Source organism: Balaenoptera musculus, chromosome 20 (genome assembly GCF_009873245.2).
Source record: "Balaenoptera musculus isolate JJ_BM4_2016_0621 chromosome 20, mBalMus1.pri.v3, whole genome shotgun sequence".
Lineage (NCBI taxonomy): Eukaryota > Metazoa > Chordata > Mammalia > Artiodactyla > Balaenopteridae > Balaenoptera > Balaenoptera musculus.
The window spans coordinates 35,707,183-35,726,109 of record NC_045804.1 but is presented as its reverse complement, the minus strand read 5'-3'; the positions used below and the strand labels follow the sequence as shown (position 1 = coordinate 35,726,109).

Below are 18,927 nucleotides of genomic sequence, written 5' to 3'. Positions count from 1 at the left end.
ACTACAGTTTGTAGACTTTTAATTCCTTCAAACAAATATTTCAACACCTTGGACATCTATATGCCAGGCACTGTTCTAGGTACTTGGACATATCAACAAACAAACAAAATAGACAAAAACCCTTTCTCTTAAACAGAACTTGCATAGGCTGAACTTAATGGAGAGATAATTAATCAATAAATTATACAGTATATTAGAAGGTAATAAGCAACCACTATGGGGAAAAAAAAAAAGGAGCAGGATGGAGACGACTTCTGACAAAATTTTAAAAGACAAGAGAGTTACCCATGTAAATACTTGGAAGAACAGTGTCCCAGGCAGAGGAAACAATCAGGGCAAAGGTCCTAATACAGGAGCTTGCTACTATTTTATGAAGCTGTTATAATTTAATGAGAAAGTATTCCAATATTGCCCATTTAGGTTTTGCAGCATTATTTGTTTAAATGTTGAAATTTTAAATTGAAATATAAAGATATCTCTTTTTTGTTTGTTTTGAATTATTTTCTCAATATAAATTCTTAGGATGAAATTCATCTTTATGGCTGCAGAGTAATCTGTTTACATCAATCTTTATTGTTATAGAAAAAGTGCACACAAGGTTAACAACTCAATATTTTCTATTACTTGGCAAATAAGTGGATTTTTTTTTTGAGGTATAATTGACATAACATTATATTAGTTTCAGGTGTACGAAGTGATGATTATGATTTGTTATTTGTATACACTGTAAAATGATCACCACAGTAAGTCCAGTTAACATCCATCACCATACACAGTTACAAAATTTTTTTTTCTTGTGACAACTTTCAAGATGAGCTGGATCTTAAAAACAAATAATAATAATAAAAACAAACAGAATACCACTAATGCTACTGCTGCTGCTATTTACTACTACTGTTACTACTGATAATATCTGAGTACTTTGTGCCAGGTACTGGTCTGTTTTATATGTATTAGCTCATTTGATCCTCTAACACTGAGGTAAATACTATTATTGACACTATCTCAAGAAATTGAGACAGAGGTTAAATAACTTGCCCAAGGTCATAGTATATAGTGATGGAGCCATGTTTCAAACCCAAGTAGTCGGTTCCACAGCCTATGTTCTTAACTACTATCTATGGCTGAAAATAATCCTGCCCTTTTTTTGAAAATCTATGATATTTATTTATACCTTTTTCTTTAAAAATTTGATCCGTGAGTATAGTGAGTTTGATGAATCATCAAACTATTATCATGAACAAAATGTAACCACTGGTCCATGCATAGCCTTATCTTATTCACAAATTTTCTTAATAATATTATGAACAACTACGATCTCACTGCCCAAGAAGTAGAATATTACCCAATCTTATTAAGTGCTTCTCCCTATCCTATCCCTCAGCTTTTAAGAATTAACCACCATCCTGAATTTTATGTGCATCTAGAAAATACATTTAGTTTTGCCTGTTTTAGAACTTTATGAAAAAATATCTCACTATATACAATCTTCTGGGACTTGTTCCCTCTCCCTCCCCTCAAAACTTTTACCAAGATTCATCTGTTACAAGAGTTTTACTCATTTTCAGAGCTTATGTAACATTCTATCTGTACTATCATAATTATTATCCATTCTCCTGTCAATGGGCATTTAGAGTATTTTTACTTCAACCCTGCATTACAGTTTTAGTTCTCCAAGTAGTCTATGAGCAATTTAAATATGGGGTATCTTCCTATCTCCCAGAATACCAAGCATATTGTTTTGCACATGTCCAAAAATGGCTGGATTAGCAAATGACATAAGGAACCAAATCAAAGTTATTAAATGGCGTGTATCACCTAAGAACAAAAATTCTTAACAAAAACCACATTTTGAAGAAAGGCTAACTTTCTGCATAATTAACAAAAGTTAGAAAAAAGTTAATGAGTGGTATACTGAGACATCTTTTTAGAAATATGTTTCCCAGTGGCTATGCCTGAAAAAAAAAAACCTAAATGATGACTTTAATAATGGCAGCTTATATAAATTCAGTACTTACTATGTGCCAAGGATTGTGTTAAGCAGCTCATATGTATTAACTCATTAGATCTTTATAACTACACACAAGTATTTGACATTGATGACATTTCTCTCCTTCAAACATTTCCTATACTTAGCTACCAGCACAACACACTCTCTTGGTTTTCTTCCTACCTCCTTTGTTTCCTATCCTGGATCCTCCTCTTCTCCCCCATCTCTAAATGTCAGTTCCATCCTTGGACTTCTCTATCTACAGTCACTAAGTTTTTTCATCCATCTCCATATCTTAAAATACTGATAACTCACACACAACATTTTTAAATCTCTAGCCCCAACTACTCCTCCGAATTTAAAATTCGTTTCTCCAAATAAGTACTTGACCTACTCCTCCAGTTGTTCCCCTCCTCTATAATTAGCACCATCATTCATCCATTCGCTCAAGCTATCCTTGATGCCTCATCTTTCCTTATATCAGCAAATCCTGTAGGTTCTATTTCCCAAATATGCCTAGAACCTACTACTCGCATCTCTATTGTTTCCAATCTTGTCTAAGGTACTGTCATCTTTCACCTGAACTACTGTAACCGCCTCCTAACTGATCTATCTGCTTCTACTCTCACCTGCACCACCCACAACACAACAGCTAGAGTGATCTTTTAAAAAAAATAAACAGTAAAAGGATCATGTTACTTCTCTGCTCAAAACTGTCCTACAGCTTCCCGTAACTCTTAGAATAAACTATAAAGGCCTTACTTACATGGTACATAAGACCCTACATGATTTTGGTGCTCGGCCATCTCTTAGCCTTCCAACTCCTACCAGTCTCCCCATCACTCAATTCATTCCAGCAACGCTGCCTCCTTACTGTTTCTCAAACGTATTAGGCACACTACTCCCTCACAGTCTTTGCACTACCTGAAAACACTCTTCTCTCGGTTAGCCACACAGCTCACATTCCCCCACTCTATGTAGGTCTTTGCTCAAATGCTGTCCCTCAGTAATATCTTCTCTAAACATACATCTACAGTAGCATATTCTTGTCTTTTTCCACTCCTTTACCCTGCTTTTCCTTCAAAGCACTTGTCGCTATCTGATATCATATAATTACTTATTTTTTTGTTTATTTTGTTGTTTTGAGAATTACAGGCTCAAAAAGGGCAGGAAATATGTTTGTTTTAATACTGTACTTTGTAAAAGAACAGTGCCTGGCACATACTAGTTGCTCAATAAATAATGAGTGATAGAATGTTGAATAAAGCAGACAACTAGTAATTTTCTGCTAATTAACATGTGCAAAGTACCTTTTATAGTCCTACACAAGTACATAATTACAGACCTCTAATAACCATACTTTTGTTGGTGAAATTAAACTAAACTGCTAGGAAATTCTCCCTTAAAAAATATCATTCTTAAAGGAGTTTTAAGTCCAAATTTAAGTGTCTCTATCAGCTACATGGGAAACTGCCTTTAATACCTTTTCCTAAGAAAGGAAAGTCATACAACTAAAGGAAAATAAAGAGAAAAATTATTCCATTAGCATACTTACCATTTCTTTTGGACCAGGGGTGTAAGCATGAACTTTTCACAAGTGCTTCATCAACTTTTCCTCCTGACATGTTATCCATGAACTGACGCCCATGTTCTAATGCAAGGTAGCAGTCATTGCAACAGTCCCGCTCTTCAACACGTACCCAGTTGTTAGTTACACCAATTTTGGGAAAAGGATCTTGGTCTGCAGCTCCAAAAGGTGAAAATAAATTAGTGCACTGATCTTGTAGCAATAATATCAACTCATCAGGCAATTTTTCAGATTCCTTTAGTCCTCCATTAACATGTTCAGCAGAAGTAGCCCTGAGAGCTTCAAAACGTTTTTCTGCTTCTTTGCCACATTCTGTGTTGCGTCCTATGATATCTAGTTCATCTTCAAGAAATAATCCTGAATTGTTTCCAAATTTTCTGTTCATGACAGCACTGAAGCCACAGGTACACCTATACTGTGCTTCTTGCGTTGGATCTGGAATGTAAACTCCAACATCGGCACCCTTGATATTCATGTTGCAGACACAGATACAGCAACTATCAAAGTTACAGTCTTTAAACAAATTCATAACTGATTCTGAAAGAATGAGGTTTACATAAAGACTGTGTGCTTCAGGGATGGAAGGAACAGTTGCAGGTTCAACAGAATTAAGGGGTCTGCACGTGGATGGGGTGGAAGCTGGTGAATATAAGTCTGAATTTTCATATTTGACTGAACCTTGAGCACTAGCTGGTCCACCAGCTCCACGAGGAGTCCTTGGAGTCCTTGGAGTCCTTGGAGTTGGAAACCTAGGGGTAGATGGAGAAGGAAGAATTCCTGCTCCACTGTTACTAGGAGGTGCACTGCTAGGAGGCATCCCAAAAGAAGCATGAGTTTGAGGTGTATAAGCAGGGCCATATTCTTGATCCATAGTACTTCCATCACTAGTGTCACCAGGGCAAAAGAAAATCGAAAACACGCATAAAGGAACATATTAGTAATGTGAAATACAACTAAAAACGTCCCAAATGTTCTTCAATAACACCGAAAATTATGAAAATACGATTAGTGCAAAACTTACAAGTACAATTAAAATGTATTTTTGGTTACTACATCCACTCTAGGTGATTGTTGTGGGATGAGACCCAACTAACTAGTTCCATTATAAATAAAATTTGTATACACTCTTCCACACCTAGACATCCACAATTACTATCTATATATTTCTTGTACTACAAATACCCATATTTCATTGATTCTAAGATGCCACTGTTAAAAAAAAAACAAACCCAATTTTAGAGATATTTACGTGTAAAAAAAGGACAATGGCAATTCTAAGATGTTACGAATTATAAGACACCCCAATTTCAGAGAGACTTAAATATAAAAAGTGTGTGAAATACGGCAAATGTACAAATGAGAGTGATTAGAATTTCAGACCAAAATAAAAGGTGCTTCCAAAGACAAAGTTTATTGGTCTTAAGTGTTCCAATACTTTAACCATACCAAACAAACACCATTACAAGCTATTAATCAGAAAATGATTTTTAGAATTTTCAAAAACCAGTATCTTTTTTCCAGGTACCAACATACTAGGTGCTTCTATGAAAAAAATTAAAGCTATATAAGCATTCATATACTATACCAATACTATATATTTAAATCATACCCCTCTTTGATGAATGGCATTGTAGGCCCTGAAGGAAGCAATTCCAATTTTCCAACAGTCCAACTCTGACGGTAAATACATTCTTCTGGCAATTTGATAGTAGGCAGACACTGGCTTGGTAGAGTTTTTAGAGGTGCAAACATGGAACATCCCACTAGAACTTGACAATTTTCAGGCTTATAGACATAAGAAAAATCCTACAATATAAAGACCATGACTTTTAGCATCTTATTTTCCAAGGGAAAAAAAAAAAAAAACTGACTCTAGCCCTTTTTTCCTGTCTTTAAACAAAATAATACAATGTAAATGTAATTCTACTCTTCTCTTAAATGCATTCTTAACAGTGTCACCATAATTCAAATTTGTTAATAACAAAATTAGAATCACTAAGAAAGGATTTTTGAATCTAGCAATAAACTAATTCTATACAAAAATATAGGAAGTGAATTATTTTTCTAGAAAAATAAAATACTTACTTTAATTTCAGAAGGTTTTGGGCTACAGAATCCTTCATCAACCTCAATTTTGAACTGTGCTCCTATACTAGAACTATTTCCTTCTAGAACAGTTCCTCCAGGTGTTGTATCCATACTACCATATTCTTTATTATTCATATTCATTGGGGAAAATCCCATAATATGTTGTTCCAATGATGGTGGTGTAGGATACATTTTATGAAGATCTGCAGTGCCTATATTTAATAAAACACACATTTTAACATAAGACTAAAAAGAAGTTACTCTGTGCTTAAAACAAAGTGGTGGGGAACTTTGTTGAGATTAAGTTTGCAGATTTATCTGGAACACAGATTTGGGAAGCTTACTTATGCAAGATAATGGGTCCAGATTTCCTGTCTTTGATTCCTTGCAGCCGGATTTATCATCTGATCCATTCGCCGATTTTTTAGATCCAGGCTATTAAAAAAAACACATACACACACATATTTCTCTGAAATTTAAATCCATTGTGATCAAGATAGTAATCATTCAGATGTAACTTGAAAGTAGAGCCCATTTGTGTTAGAGCCAAATATATACGAGATACAATTTAAAGATACAAAACAATTTAAAGACATAAAACACATTTTAGGTAATCAATAACCCAGATTAGTTTTTCTACTGATTTGATAATGCTCCAAATAACAGAGGAAAAAGTTCCTTCAAGAAAATGACCAATACTTTCAAAATACATAGAACAACCTATTACTTAAAACCTATTAAAAAAAAAAGAAAGGTAAGAAAACCTACTATAAGTGTTTGTAATTAACATCAGAATTGCCTCTTAGTAAGATACTCATAAAGCATCTGTCCCTTTAAATAAAAGACATTAAAGATTCCTACATAATCAATCACCCCTCCAAATTCTTGTTTACACTTTTACTTTGTTTAATAATCTTCTTGCCCTGCAAAAACGCTACAACAGGTAAAACTAAGCAAAACTTCAGAAAGATCTCATACGACAAAGCAATAGGATCCCTAACTAAAGGTAAGTTTTAATACATTGAACAAAACAAGTTTTAGAATCTCTAATCTGTCACCGGTGTTGTTAGAGCTGACAACTTGGTTCCTTGTCTCCTGTTAGCCACCTTGTCTTAGATATGTAGACTGAGCTCTGATTACAACCTTTGACCTCAGAAGAGCCACTGCTGATACGTGAATGGTAGAGAGAGAAAGTACAAAAGTATCAAAGTATTCAGGGATATATTCACCTAAAATATACTATATTACAGGATGTGGAGTAAAAGTTTATGCATAGTGATACCTGCTTTATGTCACTTAATTGAAGAGACCAAATGTACTATAGAAGTTTCCAAGCTACCTTTATGCAGATGAAAAAGGAATTCCCTTTTATAATGCAGCACCCAATTCATTAATTTGCCAGAGACTTGACATTCTAGGGAATCTCATTTTAAGCTTTAATTTCTTTTATCTTCACCTTTCTCTGCAAATGGGTGTTAAAGATTAAGTATTACTTTTTCTTCCTCTTTCATTATTATAGTATGTAGATGTCTTATAATAATGGCTGTGAAGCCAAACAAATTCAAAAGAAGTGGTATTCCTTAACAAATTGACAAGGCATATAACTTTAATGTTAATTACTTATTATTCTCTAATTGAGCCAATTTTTCGGTCATTTCTAAAACTAGAGGATCAAAGATTAGATTAATAATTCTGCTTCCTCGAAACTGAGTTATTTGTTGAGACATGGATGCATCCAGAGACTGTCATACAGAGTGAAGTAAGTCAGAACGAGAAAAACAAATATCGTATATTAACACATGTATGTGGAACCTAGAAAAATGGTACAGATGAAGCGGTTTGCAGGGCAGAAGCTGAGACACAGATGTAGAGAACAAACATGGACACCAAGGGGGGAAAACCACGGTGGGGTGGGGATGGTGGTGTGCTGAATTGTGCGATTGGGATTGACATGTATACACTGATGTGTATAAAACTGATGACTAATAAGAACCTGCAGTACAAAAAAACAAACAAAAAACAACTAATACTAAACTTTCTTTGGGTTATTTGTATGGAAATATGTTAATATAAATGTTTCAGACATTACATGAAATTTCTAAAAATCTTATATGTTCTGGTATAATGTTATAAGTCATAATTCTAGTTATTAAAAAAAAATAATTCTGCTTCCTAAGGACTGGAGAAAAAGAACATATGGCAGAGCTCAAATTAAGCTTAATTAAACATGTCCTTCAAAGACAAAAAATAAAGAAAAAAAACCCTCCAAGTTTATAGGTGACATTATATCAAGAATGCTCAGGGAATTCCCTGGCGGTCCAGTGGTTAGGACTCTGTGCTTTCACTGCCGAGGGCCCAGGTTCAATCCCTGGTTGGGATCCTGAAAGCCAGGCGGTTCAGCCAAAAAAAACCAAAAAAAACAAAAAAGGCTCAAACATGAGGTTAAAAAAGGACACCAATTAAAGAAATTTTATTCCAAAATATTTCCTATTGTTCAGGGCTAAAACATAGTATTCAAGTCACTTATCACTTCTGAAAAATAAACTTATATAAAATCAAAGAAAACAAATTATAATTGTAATCATTAAGAGGATACTCACTGTCAGTTCATCTTCATCGGAATTAAAAAGATTATCAAGGTCAGTATAAGAGACAGCCAGGTCTGAGTCATAAATCAAACTGGTTGATGGAGGACGGGCATGACTAGTAGGGCGTGGAGCATCTACAGGTGTCAACCAGAAAAACAAAATCAAACATTCTACTACTGACCAAATGAGTATTATTCTATTTATTTAAGCTAGACATATAACTTTATAAGCGTGTTATGCAATAAGAAATGGTGACTTGTTTAAAATTTAGACATTTTTTTTCATAGAAATAAAGTTTTAAATATATGGTCATACCTTCCCCATGAAGCTCACCAAAGGCTATGCAATCCATAACATAGCTAAGGAATCTACATTAATAATATGTCAAATAAAAATATAAACACTATCAGGACAACAGAATTAAACACACACACATTTAATTTTTCTATCTTCCGGAAATATAAAGGAAGCACAGAATAAGTTCTCTGGCTCTTGAGTCAGACTATTAATTTGAATCCCAACTCCAACACTAACAGTATGACATGAATTAAATGTGACAGAATGTAGATAAAGCACTTTTGCCCAGTGCCAGGCACTTAAGTACTCACTTAAGTACCTCTTAGTTAAGTTTCATTTCAGTTCTAAAATTTTATTTTCCTTTTTTTTTTTCTTTCCAGTTTTAGGGAAAAAAATGACTACTTTAGAAAAAATAAAAATACAAATGAAAGTTAAATTCCTCTTACATTCCCACACAAGAAAGAAAAAAAAAGCAGTTTGGTGTATAAACCGTCCAAAGCATCCTCCGAATGGTTAAACAACTTGAAATAGCCCTCCCTTTCAGAAAGGTGAAAGTCACTTTCCAAATGCCTCTGCATATTGTCCTAAAGATTCACTAAAGCAGTAGTCCTGAAATTTTTAGAGTGTGTAAAAATCATCTAGGATATTTATTAAAAACCAAGATTTCCCAGTTTCACCTCAAAACATGCTCCAGAATGTGGCAGATGGTCCAGATTTTGAGAAAGCCACACCACAGGGACAATTACACATTTCCTATATCCTAGGGTAGGTAAACAGGCTAAAAAACCCAAACTGTTAACTCACTTTAAGCTACTTAGAACCACTGACCACTAAATTTATTTCATGATAGACCATCTCTTCCTTATTCAGATGGACTTTTTTTCTTATTCCTGTTTTTGGTTGCACAGAGCCTGACTGACCCTCTTTATTTATTCCAAATACTAAAACAAGACTTCGCCCCTAAAAGACACATACCAAAGGACAACTTCTTCTGCCTCTATCAAAAATTAAATAGATCTTGTAAAAGAACTAATATATCATGTCTCTCTATTCTATTCGCAACTAGCACAAGTCAGACACTTTCAAAGTGGAGTCTTCACCACTGTATCTCCAGTGCCGAGAACATTGCCTACACATAACGTGTGCTCAATAAATATTTGTTAAATTCATGACCTCAGCAACAGTTCTTCTAACTTGGGGAGAGGGGGAGAAAAGGACAACCAAATTACAGTAAAGTCTAATTCATACATTGAGTTTTTAGATCTGAGAGAGATCTCAGGCGATGATCTTATCCTATCTCCTCATTTTACAGCTGAAAATTATTTTTATTTGTTAAAAAAGGAGGGACTTCCCTAGTGGCAAAGTGGTTAAGAATCCGCCTGCCAATGCAAGGGACACGGGTTCAATCCCTGGTCCGGGAAGATCCCACATGCTGCAGAGCAACTAAGCCCGTGCGCCACAACTACTGAGCCCGCGTGCCACAACTACTGAAGCCCGAGCACCTACAGCCTGTGCTTGACAACAAGAGAAGCCACCTGTGTGCCACAACGAGGAGTAGCCCCCGCTCACCGCAACTAGAAAAAGCCCACGCACAGCTATGAAGACCCAAGGAAGCCAAAAATAAAAATAAATTTTAAAAAAAAAGGAAAGAAGTTCCAACAATTCAAAACAGAATTTCTATCACCTAAACTTGCTTCTCCCAGTACAAGATAAACAATAAATCCATCATTTTAAGATAGGTCCCTTTCTATGAAACATATGAATTATGCAAAAAGGAACACTAAAAGTCCAACAATATCAGATTACTTTGGAGTAACAATCCTGGAATGCAGTATTTTAATTAGAAAATTAAAGTTTTACCTTGCTTGATAGAGGGACTAAATAATGACATAGCATCTTCTTCATGTGATAACACTGTTACACTAGATGGCACATCTTCTACCTGCATACAATATTACATATTAGACTGAAATACATATTTTACCAATAATAAAATATACCAACTATTGAGTAGCTATGTATCAAGCATTCTGCTGGGTGTAGTACAGACATCAATAACTCTCACAACTAACCTATATGATAAGGAAGTAGTACACTCATTTTACAGACAAAAAATAGTTCTAAAGATAACCCAGGAAATACAGCTGATAAGTAGTGGAGCTGGGATTTCAACCTAAATCTGTCAAATTCCAAAGTCCATGTTCTTTCTACAATACCTACTGCCTTCCCAGATACTACTGTTTTCACATTTACAGAAGAACAAAATGTCAAGTACCTGGCACACAGTAAGGCTAAATAAAACTCTGTGAAATTAATTCTTTGTTTTAAACATATTATTGGGTCCTTTTTGCAATTTTACAGCTTTCAATTTCCAATTTTGTATTTACGGCAAGCAGAGTTATCTTAATAGATTACTCTGTCCTTAATAGATCCTCAAATATTTGATTTTTTAAATTTTAATCAAGTAAGTATTTGTACATCTCACACTTTATTCACATAACATTTTACTTTCAGGGGCACTATAGGTTCTTGATTCACATATTCAAAATATCATGTATTTTATAAACTCAGTGATGTGTATTTTACTGCATTTTTGAAAACTGGTAATTCACTTACAGCATAGTTTAACTCAGAATCAAAACAGTTCGTCTACCTAAATGTCCTGATTTCAATATAACAGAAATTAATGCACTCTTTCTCTAATCTCAAAACTTTTACAATAAACAATAAAGATCTTTTCATTATCAGAGACCAGCTATAATTTCAAGCCCATACAAGCTCTTAAATTGTGTACAATGTGCCTGATTTACCTATTTTTTTAAAAATGTTTTTCTCAGTTAAAATGATGAATTTTTTTTTTTCCAAATAGAAGTGTGGTACTATATGCAGAGCTACAGATCATCAGTGACACTTTGGTGTACTTTGATTTCTCTTACCTTGTGTTTTTTTCCAGCTTCTCTCTCATTATTTTGTCTATCTTTCTTATCAGGAAAAAGGAATTCCTCATCTCCTTCAACAAATGCATATGGATCAATTTTAGGTTCTTGTTCTGAATCAGATGCTATTGCTGAAAGATACTGATTTTTAATTTGATATTGCTGCACTAATTCATCAGAAACTTTTAAAGTTTTCTTACATTGCACCATTAACCTGTATAAAGAAATAAAAATAGAAAATTAATCATATTCTCCATAAAAGTACAACAAATTTCCAAAATGACTTATCATAAACTTTTTAGAATTATTAAAAAAAAAAGAATTATTTAAAGATGATCTAATTTGCAATCCTTCATTTTACAAATGAAGAAACTGAGGCATAGAAAGGTTATGTGATTTACTGAAGTATCAAATTTAGCAATAGAGAAATGGAGCTAAAATCCTGGTCTCACAGTCTTTCCACCAAAATGTGCTGTCTTTTGGTTATCCACTCTGTTCCCAAGTCCTCAATCGCATTAACTTGTCCAAATCCACTCACTTGAAAGGGATTCAAACCTAAACTGTTCCAGCACAGAAACTCTCAAAATGTGGGCTATACAGTGAGACACTACTTTTATACAATTTATACCTTTATACAATGAAAGTGATTATCCTTTTCCTACTGCCATGAGTGGATATATTTTAAGTTTAAAAAACTTAAGAGCATGACTTGTGTTTCATAAAAATAACATTATTACCATAAATCCAGCAAAACGTTTTACAGTGTCAAACAGAGTTTCGGCGCAAGTATCTCAGAGGTTTTTACTAATCACGTTGGAAAATCAATTATTAGTCTTTTGGTTCCACATGGTGAATGATAAATATATGTTTATACTCTCCTAAAATATCCAATAAAATGACAAAGGACAACAGAACAGGCAAGAAGACAACACTGAAGTTAGAAAGATAACTATTGGAAAGAGACCAGAGAAAGGTGAAATCTAAGGCTTAGAGAGGGAAGCCAGAAGAAGCTGATCTGCACCACAGAACCCTGAAAATCATCAGGACTTTTACATCTCTGAAGACCAAGGTGCTTGGTGAGTGGGAAGAGAGAAATGATTCATTTTTGGTTTGTGTGTGACACTTTTAGACTCCCAAATTCATGTTCTCTATGGTTTGCAAAGCTGAGATTCCCATGCTGCCATAATAATGGCAGCCAGGCTTCTAGTCAGATAATGCTCAAAATCCTGCAATGACTATTTTACCCTGAGTAAAAAACAAAGTCCTTATAATATCCTACCAAAGCTTTCCATGATCTGTCTCCTCTTTTCCCCTCCAACTTCATCTATTATTCTACTCCTCCCTCTCTTACTCTTCTTCCAAGGTCTTCCTTGATAATCCTCAAACAGGTCAGACAACTTCTGGCTGTTCTCTTTGTCTGGAACATTCTTCCTCCAAATATCTGCATGGCCAACTCCCTCACTTCTTTCAAGTCTTTGTTTAAATGTCACCTTATCTATGAGATCTTATTTAAAATTGCAATATGCCCACTGCCTCACCATTGATCTCCCTTACCGGGCTCTGTTTTTCCCTCCATAGCATTTATCTCTTAATATACTATATAATTTGCTTATGTTCATGGTTGTCTGTCACTCCCACTAGACTATAAGCCTCTAAATGTCAGGGATCTTATCTTTGTTTACTGAACTATCCCAAATGCCTAGAAGAGTGCCTGGCACTTAATAGGTGCTCAGTAAATATCTGCTAAATTAATACATGAAATCTAAAAGCCACACAGGATTGAGATACTGTGTTTGCATTAATAATTCTAAAATACAGTATGTTGTACTTTGAAATAAATCATCTTTATTCATTAGGAAGTGATACTGCTGCCGCTACTTGTCTGTCCTGAGTATCAGGACAAAACAATCATAAGAGAAGTAAGATTTGGAATCAGTAAAGGTATTTGCTAGTTTATAAATTCTTTGAATGACAGAGATATCGTATCTTGTTAATCTATTCACCAATGTCCAGCACTAGAAGCACTCTATACCCTATAAACTAAGGTTGAAACAGAGGTCATCAAAAGAATAACTGACATTTTCTAAACATGCTATCAAATATGATATATGTCACTGTTATTTCAATGTGCCTCAGATTTATCCCCAAACTAAAACCCCAAGTCTACAAAAACTTTCTTCCATAGGAACACATAACTGTCAATGGGCTATATTCCACAATTACCTGTTAGAATAGTTCTGGTCTATAAATGAATAAGCATTTATTTCTTAGAAAAAGCTTTGTACCTCACCATATTAGACCCTAAATGTTTCCTGAATTGTCTATCAGATACCAATGTGAATCTTTTCAAAATAGCACTTCCATCTACTTTGACATGTATTTTCTTATTTAATACTTAAAATAACATCATGAAAATAGGAACCAGAGGGTGTGCTCTCTGACTTTGATATGAAAATTATGTTGAAAGAAATGGTCACATGGTGGCAGAGTTAGGGCTGGAAAGATTTTAAGTATGCCAATTCACATAACTATTCATAGGCGAAAAGTATAAGAACCTACCCCCCTCAAGCCCAGTCACTAACCTGAAAGACTACTCTGTGTTGAGGTGAATAAAACAACTGTTTTTCATATTAAGTTGTCCTCTAGCAGAAGCATAAAAACTGCCACACTCTTTATGCAAGTAGTTGTTAAGCTAGTAGGCAGTAACATTAAAAGGAAAAATCCTACTGCACAGGGCTCTACTAGGAATAAAAATGAGTAAACCAAATGCAATACCTAAAGACAACTTTTTGTTATTTTATTGAATGGTTCTCACAGACAGTGGGATATGCAAAGAATTTAAATGAAGTCAATAATATCAAGAGTATCGTCACAATAAATTAAAAATATAAATTATTTACATTACACATCCTTCTATATTTAAAACTGATAAAAATAGAAATTAAAATTGCTTTTTAAGAGATGCCAGATTAAAAACTCAAGTTAGCATTTCTTCACTCTCCAATTATATAGTATACATACACTTTTTGTGAATAGGAACAACACACCTCTCCTTTTCTAAAATGAACTTTCACATATAGCCAAATAGTTAACTACAGAGATAGTTTCAATCAAATATAAAGCTAAATACAGACAAACTGGAAAAGAAAGATTAGGTACAGCCATGAACAGGAAGCTTTGCAATGCCCATAGCAAACTGAAATTACTTTTATATTATTCATTAACTATATCTCCTTCCTCTCACTGTGACAAAGTTACATACTATCCTAAAATGTACTTGTAGAGAATTTAACATGGACTATAGCATATGCTTTTATGCCTTTATTCAATAAAAATTCTTCTGGACAAGGTGTGACAATATTTTAGAATCGGCAATTACAGAAGGAGATAAGCTACAGTTCAGGAAATGTTAATGAAGAAATGAATTCAATAAATCTCAAAAAAATTTTAATAGTAACTTTTCCAGTACCATCTCCAATATTCATAACCAATCCTTAAACTGAGTCAAGCTAGCTGTCAAAAGTACAGCTTTATTGCATTAAAGTAAGATATCAAATAAGAAAGACTTAAAGAAAAGAAAAAAAATCTTAAAAAGAAAAAAATCTTAAAGGGTTTAGAATACAATAAATCAAGTTTATTTCATCATAGACTTCTTTCTATGAAACAAAAAATTAGAAACTATCTTTTAGAGATCAAATAATGCATTATATAACTAGATACATACAATAAAAATCTGGTATATACACATTATATACAACGTAAGAGCTAGTTCTATTGAGGGATATTACGGTTAAGATATCATGATGTATTTTTTTATACTGAACAAGACATAATAAGAACTATGCTCAAGTACAGTTCTTTGTTTGTTCAGGGTTTAGAAAGGTTCCTTCTGAATCAGAGTTACAGATTGTTTTAGACTGGCACAAATTCCACTAAGTGCTAGACCCTTGAAAAAATACATTTAAAAACAACTGTAATGTTTCTTGGCAGAAATTTTGCTTTCTTTAAAACTTACAAGGTCTTAAGCCACTATTCTAAAATAGATGTTATCATTAACTAATAAAGAAACTAAAAATAATTAGAAGCAAAAAGAAAATAAAGATATTTGCCACAGATGTGTATATCTTGTGTGGGAGATATGCTATGCTCCACCCCCAACCTCTCTCTCCCCTCCAAATAAATTCTAACAAATTAGAAAAGGAATTTTGCTTTAAAGTAGCTGCTAAAAAATTTGGCATCGACTGCTGCACATAAAGTCTAAGAATAAAGGAAATGCTTAGAAATGATGAAGTAATTACTCTGCACTAGTTAAGCAGCCACCACCATCTAAAACTGAAGAAGAGTACCTCTTTTCGTTTATCTACCTATTAGGAAAGCCTAGTGCCCACCCCTTAATACTAATCAATGGAAAACTTCATTTATTTATGCCAAATGGAAACCGAGTTGTCACTTAACGTAAATAAAAAAGGTCTAAATTTCTCCTCCATAATTTTCTAAAAAGGCACACATCTGTAGAAGTCAACTACTATAAAGAAACCATTTTTTAATTTCTACTGATGCATTCTTGCCCCTCTGCATTATATATCTAATTGGCCATAAAGTTCTTTAGTCTACTCCACAACATCTATAAAATCTCTCCATCCCTACCATGTCTTTCTAATTTCCTAATGAGCCCCCTGTATCACCTTATAAATAATATTTTGCCACTCCGTTATATAGCCCTACCCCACTCTTTAGGTCTCATTTCTCACCATGACACACCAAACCACTAAGCAGCACCCTATAATCTATCCATACAAAACTACATAAAGCTTCTGATCTCCATAAATGGAATTATTCTCCACTCTGGCTCTGCATCCCTACTATATCTTATATATATACCTGTATCAGAGAATTTAATGCTATTTTCCATTAGACTACAATTTCATTTAGGGCCAGGACCCAAATTTACTTTATACCGCAACAGTGCCTTACAGTATCTTGTTTATTATAGAAATTTCAGTTTTATTCAAACTGAAAAAGTGCATCTTTGAGGAGTATGAGTTAAAAAAGACAATCTTCCTAAGAAAGGAGAAAGAATATAGGAGTTGCAACAGCCGTCTAATTAACCTCATTAAAATTAACTGCTATAGGGCTTCCCTGGTGGCGCAGTGGTTGAGAGTCTGCCTGCTAATGCAGGGGACACGGGTTCGAGCCCTGGTCTGGGAAGATCCCACATGCCACGGAGCGGCTGGGCCCGTGAGCCACAACTGCTGAGCCTGCGCGTCTGGAGCCTGTGCCCCGCAACGGGAGGGGCCGCGATAGTGAGGGGCCCGCGCACCGCGATGAAGAGCGGTCCCCGCACCGCGATGGAGAGTGGCCCCCGCTTGCCGTAACTAGAGAAAGCCCTCGCACGAACCGAAGACCCAACACAGCCAAAAATAAATAAATAAATAAATAAAGTAGCTATAAAATTAAAAAAAAAAAAAAAAAATTAACTGCTATATATTTTAAAACATTTTTAAAACTCAAAGCATGGAAAAAGATAATAGAAATTTACAATGACTGGGTAACACAAATTCACAAATTTTTTTATATAAAACAAACCAGGTTTTTGAATGGATTACTCTTATTACCAGAAATATGTTTGATCATATTACATCTTTAAAAATATAGAATGCTTCTACAAAGAATTTAAGATTGTTTAAATGACATTAAGAAAGCGTAATAGTAATTCTTAGAATTTATTTTTAATGACAAGAGACATCATCTGACTTTGTCAACTGGCTTTGCCAACTTGCTATAAGGAGATGACTGATCCTCCTCATGATATCCCATCTCAAGTAATAGTAAGAGCAGGTACTTGAATTAATAAGTTATTCCAACAAGATCTTTTTAACTATGAGAAAAAATAACTTTTGTTTTAGCATAACACGAACACTGAAGACCATGCCAGGTATTTTACTGTGGTCTGGGGAGACTAAAACAGTATGGGAGAGAGCTCCCTAGTGAAACTTAATCATTAAACATGTTTGGCATATCTAATTTAATAACTTCTAACAGAAATTTGAACTCTAAAGTTATTTGTAACATTAAAGCACCTCAACATTACTAACATTTTGGGCTGGAAAATTCCTTGTTGTGGGGGACAGTCCTATACACTGTAAGATATTTAGCAGCATCCCTGGCCTCTACCTACCAGATGTCAGTAGCACACGCCCAGCTGTGACAACCAAAATGTCTCTAGTCATTGCCAAATGTCACCTGGGGGTGGGGGGATGGGAGGCGGCCAGAAACTGCTCCAATTGAGAACTACTGCCAGTAACTCCAGGAAGATAAAATAAAATCATCTAGATGATTAAAATGTAAGACCAAAACTTCTAACCTACCAAGTATAAAACAGGTGTATTCCATAAATATTTCTCAGTTCACATAGCAGCAAGGACTCTGATGGTTGACCTTCGGTACTATCTACCCTATTCTAATCTAGTATTACAATAAAAAAACAAGGATTCGATCTACAAGTAATTTGTGTCACAACACACATTTTAGTAACTAGCATAACCAAAACTGTATTCATGTTCAACTTTAAAAACAAAAAAACAAAAAAACCTCTATTCAATCTTTTATGTCTTCTTTTTATGAGGTAGAAAAAGATGGTGACCAGGAACAGGTAGAGGCATGTATTTTCTTTAATTTACATAATCATGACACAGAACCATTCTACTCTGCATGTTACCTTTCTACATTATGCTTCTTTCTCATTCTTATTCAATGAGAAAAATGCCAAAGTAATTTTAGAACCAACTCTTAAGGTTAAGCTGTATTAACTTCTAAGAGACCTTCATTTCACTTACAGATGCTCATGCACACAAGCAGCCAATACACTAAGTAAAGTTATGGCTAGAATTCTTAAACCTAATGAATATAATATGTCCATAAAAACTCACTCTTAAAGTTCTTAAAACGGAAAATATTCACATCACTACATTTTTACATACATTAAATAAGAAAATATAACACCTAGAAAGAAATGTTTTAAAATCATAAAGTAATCTAGGACCATACTGTCATTTCATTCATCCAACATCTGCTGAATGTCTATGTGCCTAGGATTGTTCTGGGAAGGCACGCGCGCGTGCATGCGTGCGTGCGTGTAAGTTGGAAGAACACAGTAGTACACAAGACCAAGTCCTTGCCCTCACAGAGCTCACATTCTAATAGGGAAGAGACCATTAACAAATATATAATTTCAGATAATTATATATATGGAGAAAATGAAAGTAGTACACAGGATAGGTTGTGACTTGGGGATTAAAGAGAGGTCACAGTTTAGGTACTGTGGTCAAGGAAATACCTCCTGAGAAGGTAATTTTTGAGTTCAACTGAACAGTAAGGGGTGAGGTATTCCCCCCACCCCGTAATCCAATTCTAAAGGCCATGAAGAATGACCTTCACTTT

At 34.5% G+C, this 18,927-nt stretch overlaps 1 protein-coding gene across 1 annotated transcript in view; it reads right to left on the bottom strand.

Moving 5' to 3' along the window:
• The window catches only part of MED13 (mediator complex subunit 13), a 93,197-nt gene that overhangs the window by 30,027 nt on the left and 44,243 nt on the right, over nt 1-18,927 (bottom strand). Inside the window, exons 10-16 of the mRNA XM_036835246.1 lie at nt 11,488-11,701; nt 10,412-10,493; nt 8,267-8,388; nt 6,011-6,101; nt 5,664-5,878; nt 5,188-5,384; nt 3,546-4,462 (exon numbers count right to left, since the gene is read on the bottom strand). Coding sequence (XP_036691141.1) covers nt 3,546-4,462; nt 5,188-5,384; nt 5,664-5,878; nt 6,011-6,101; nt 8,267-8,388; nt 10,412-10,493; nt 11,488-11,701 — 1,838 coding nt within the window. The remainder of the gene's footprint in view (nt 1-3,545; nt 4,463-5,187; nt 5,385-5,663; nt 5,879-6,010; nt 6,102-8,266; nt 8,389-10,411; nt 10,494-11,487; nt 11,702-18,927) is intronic.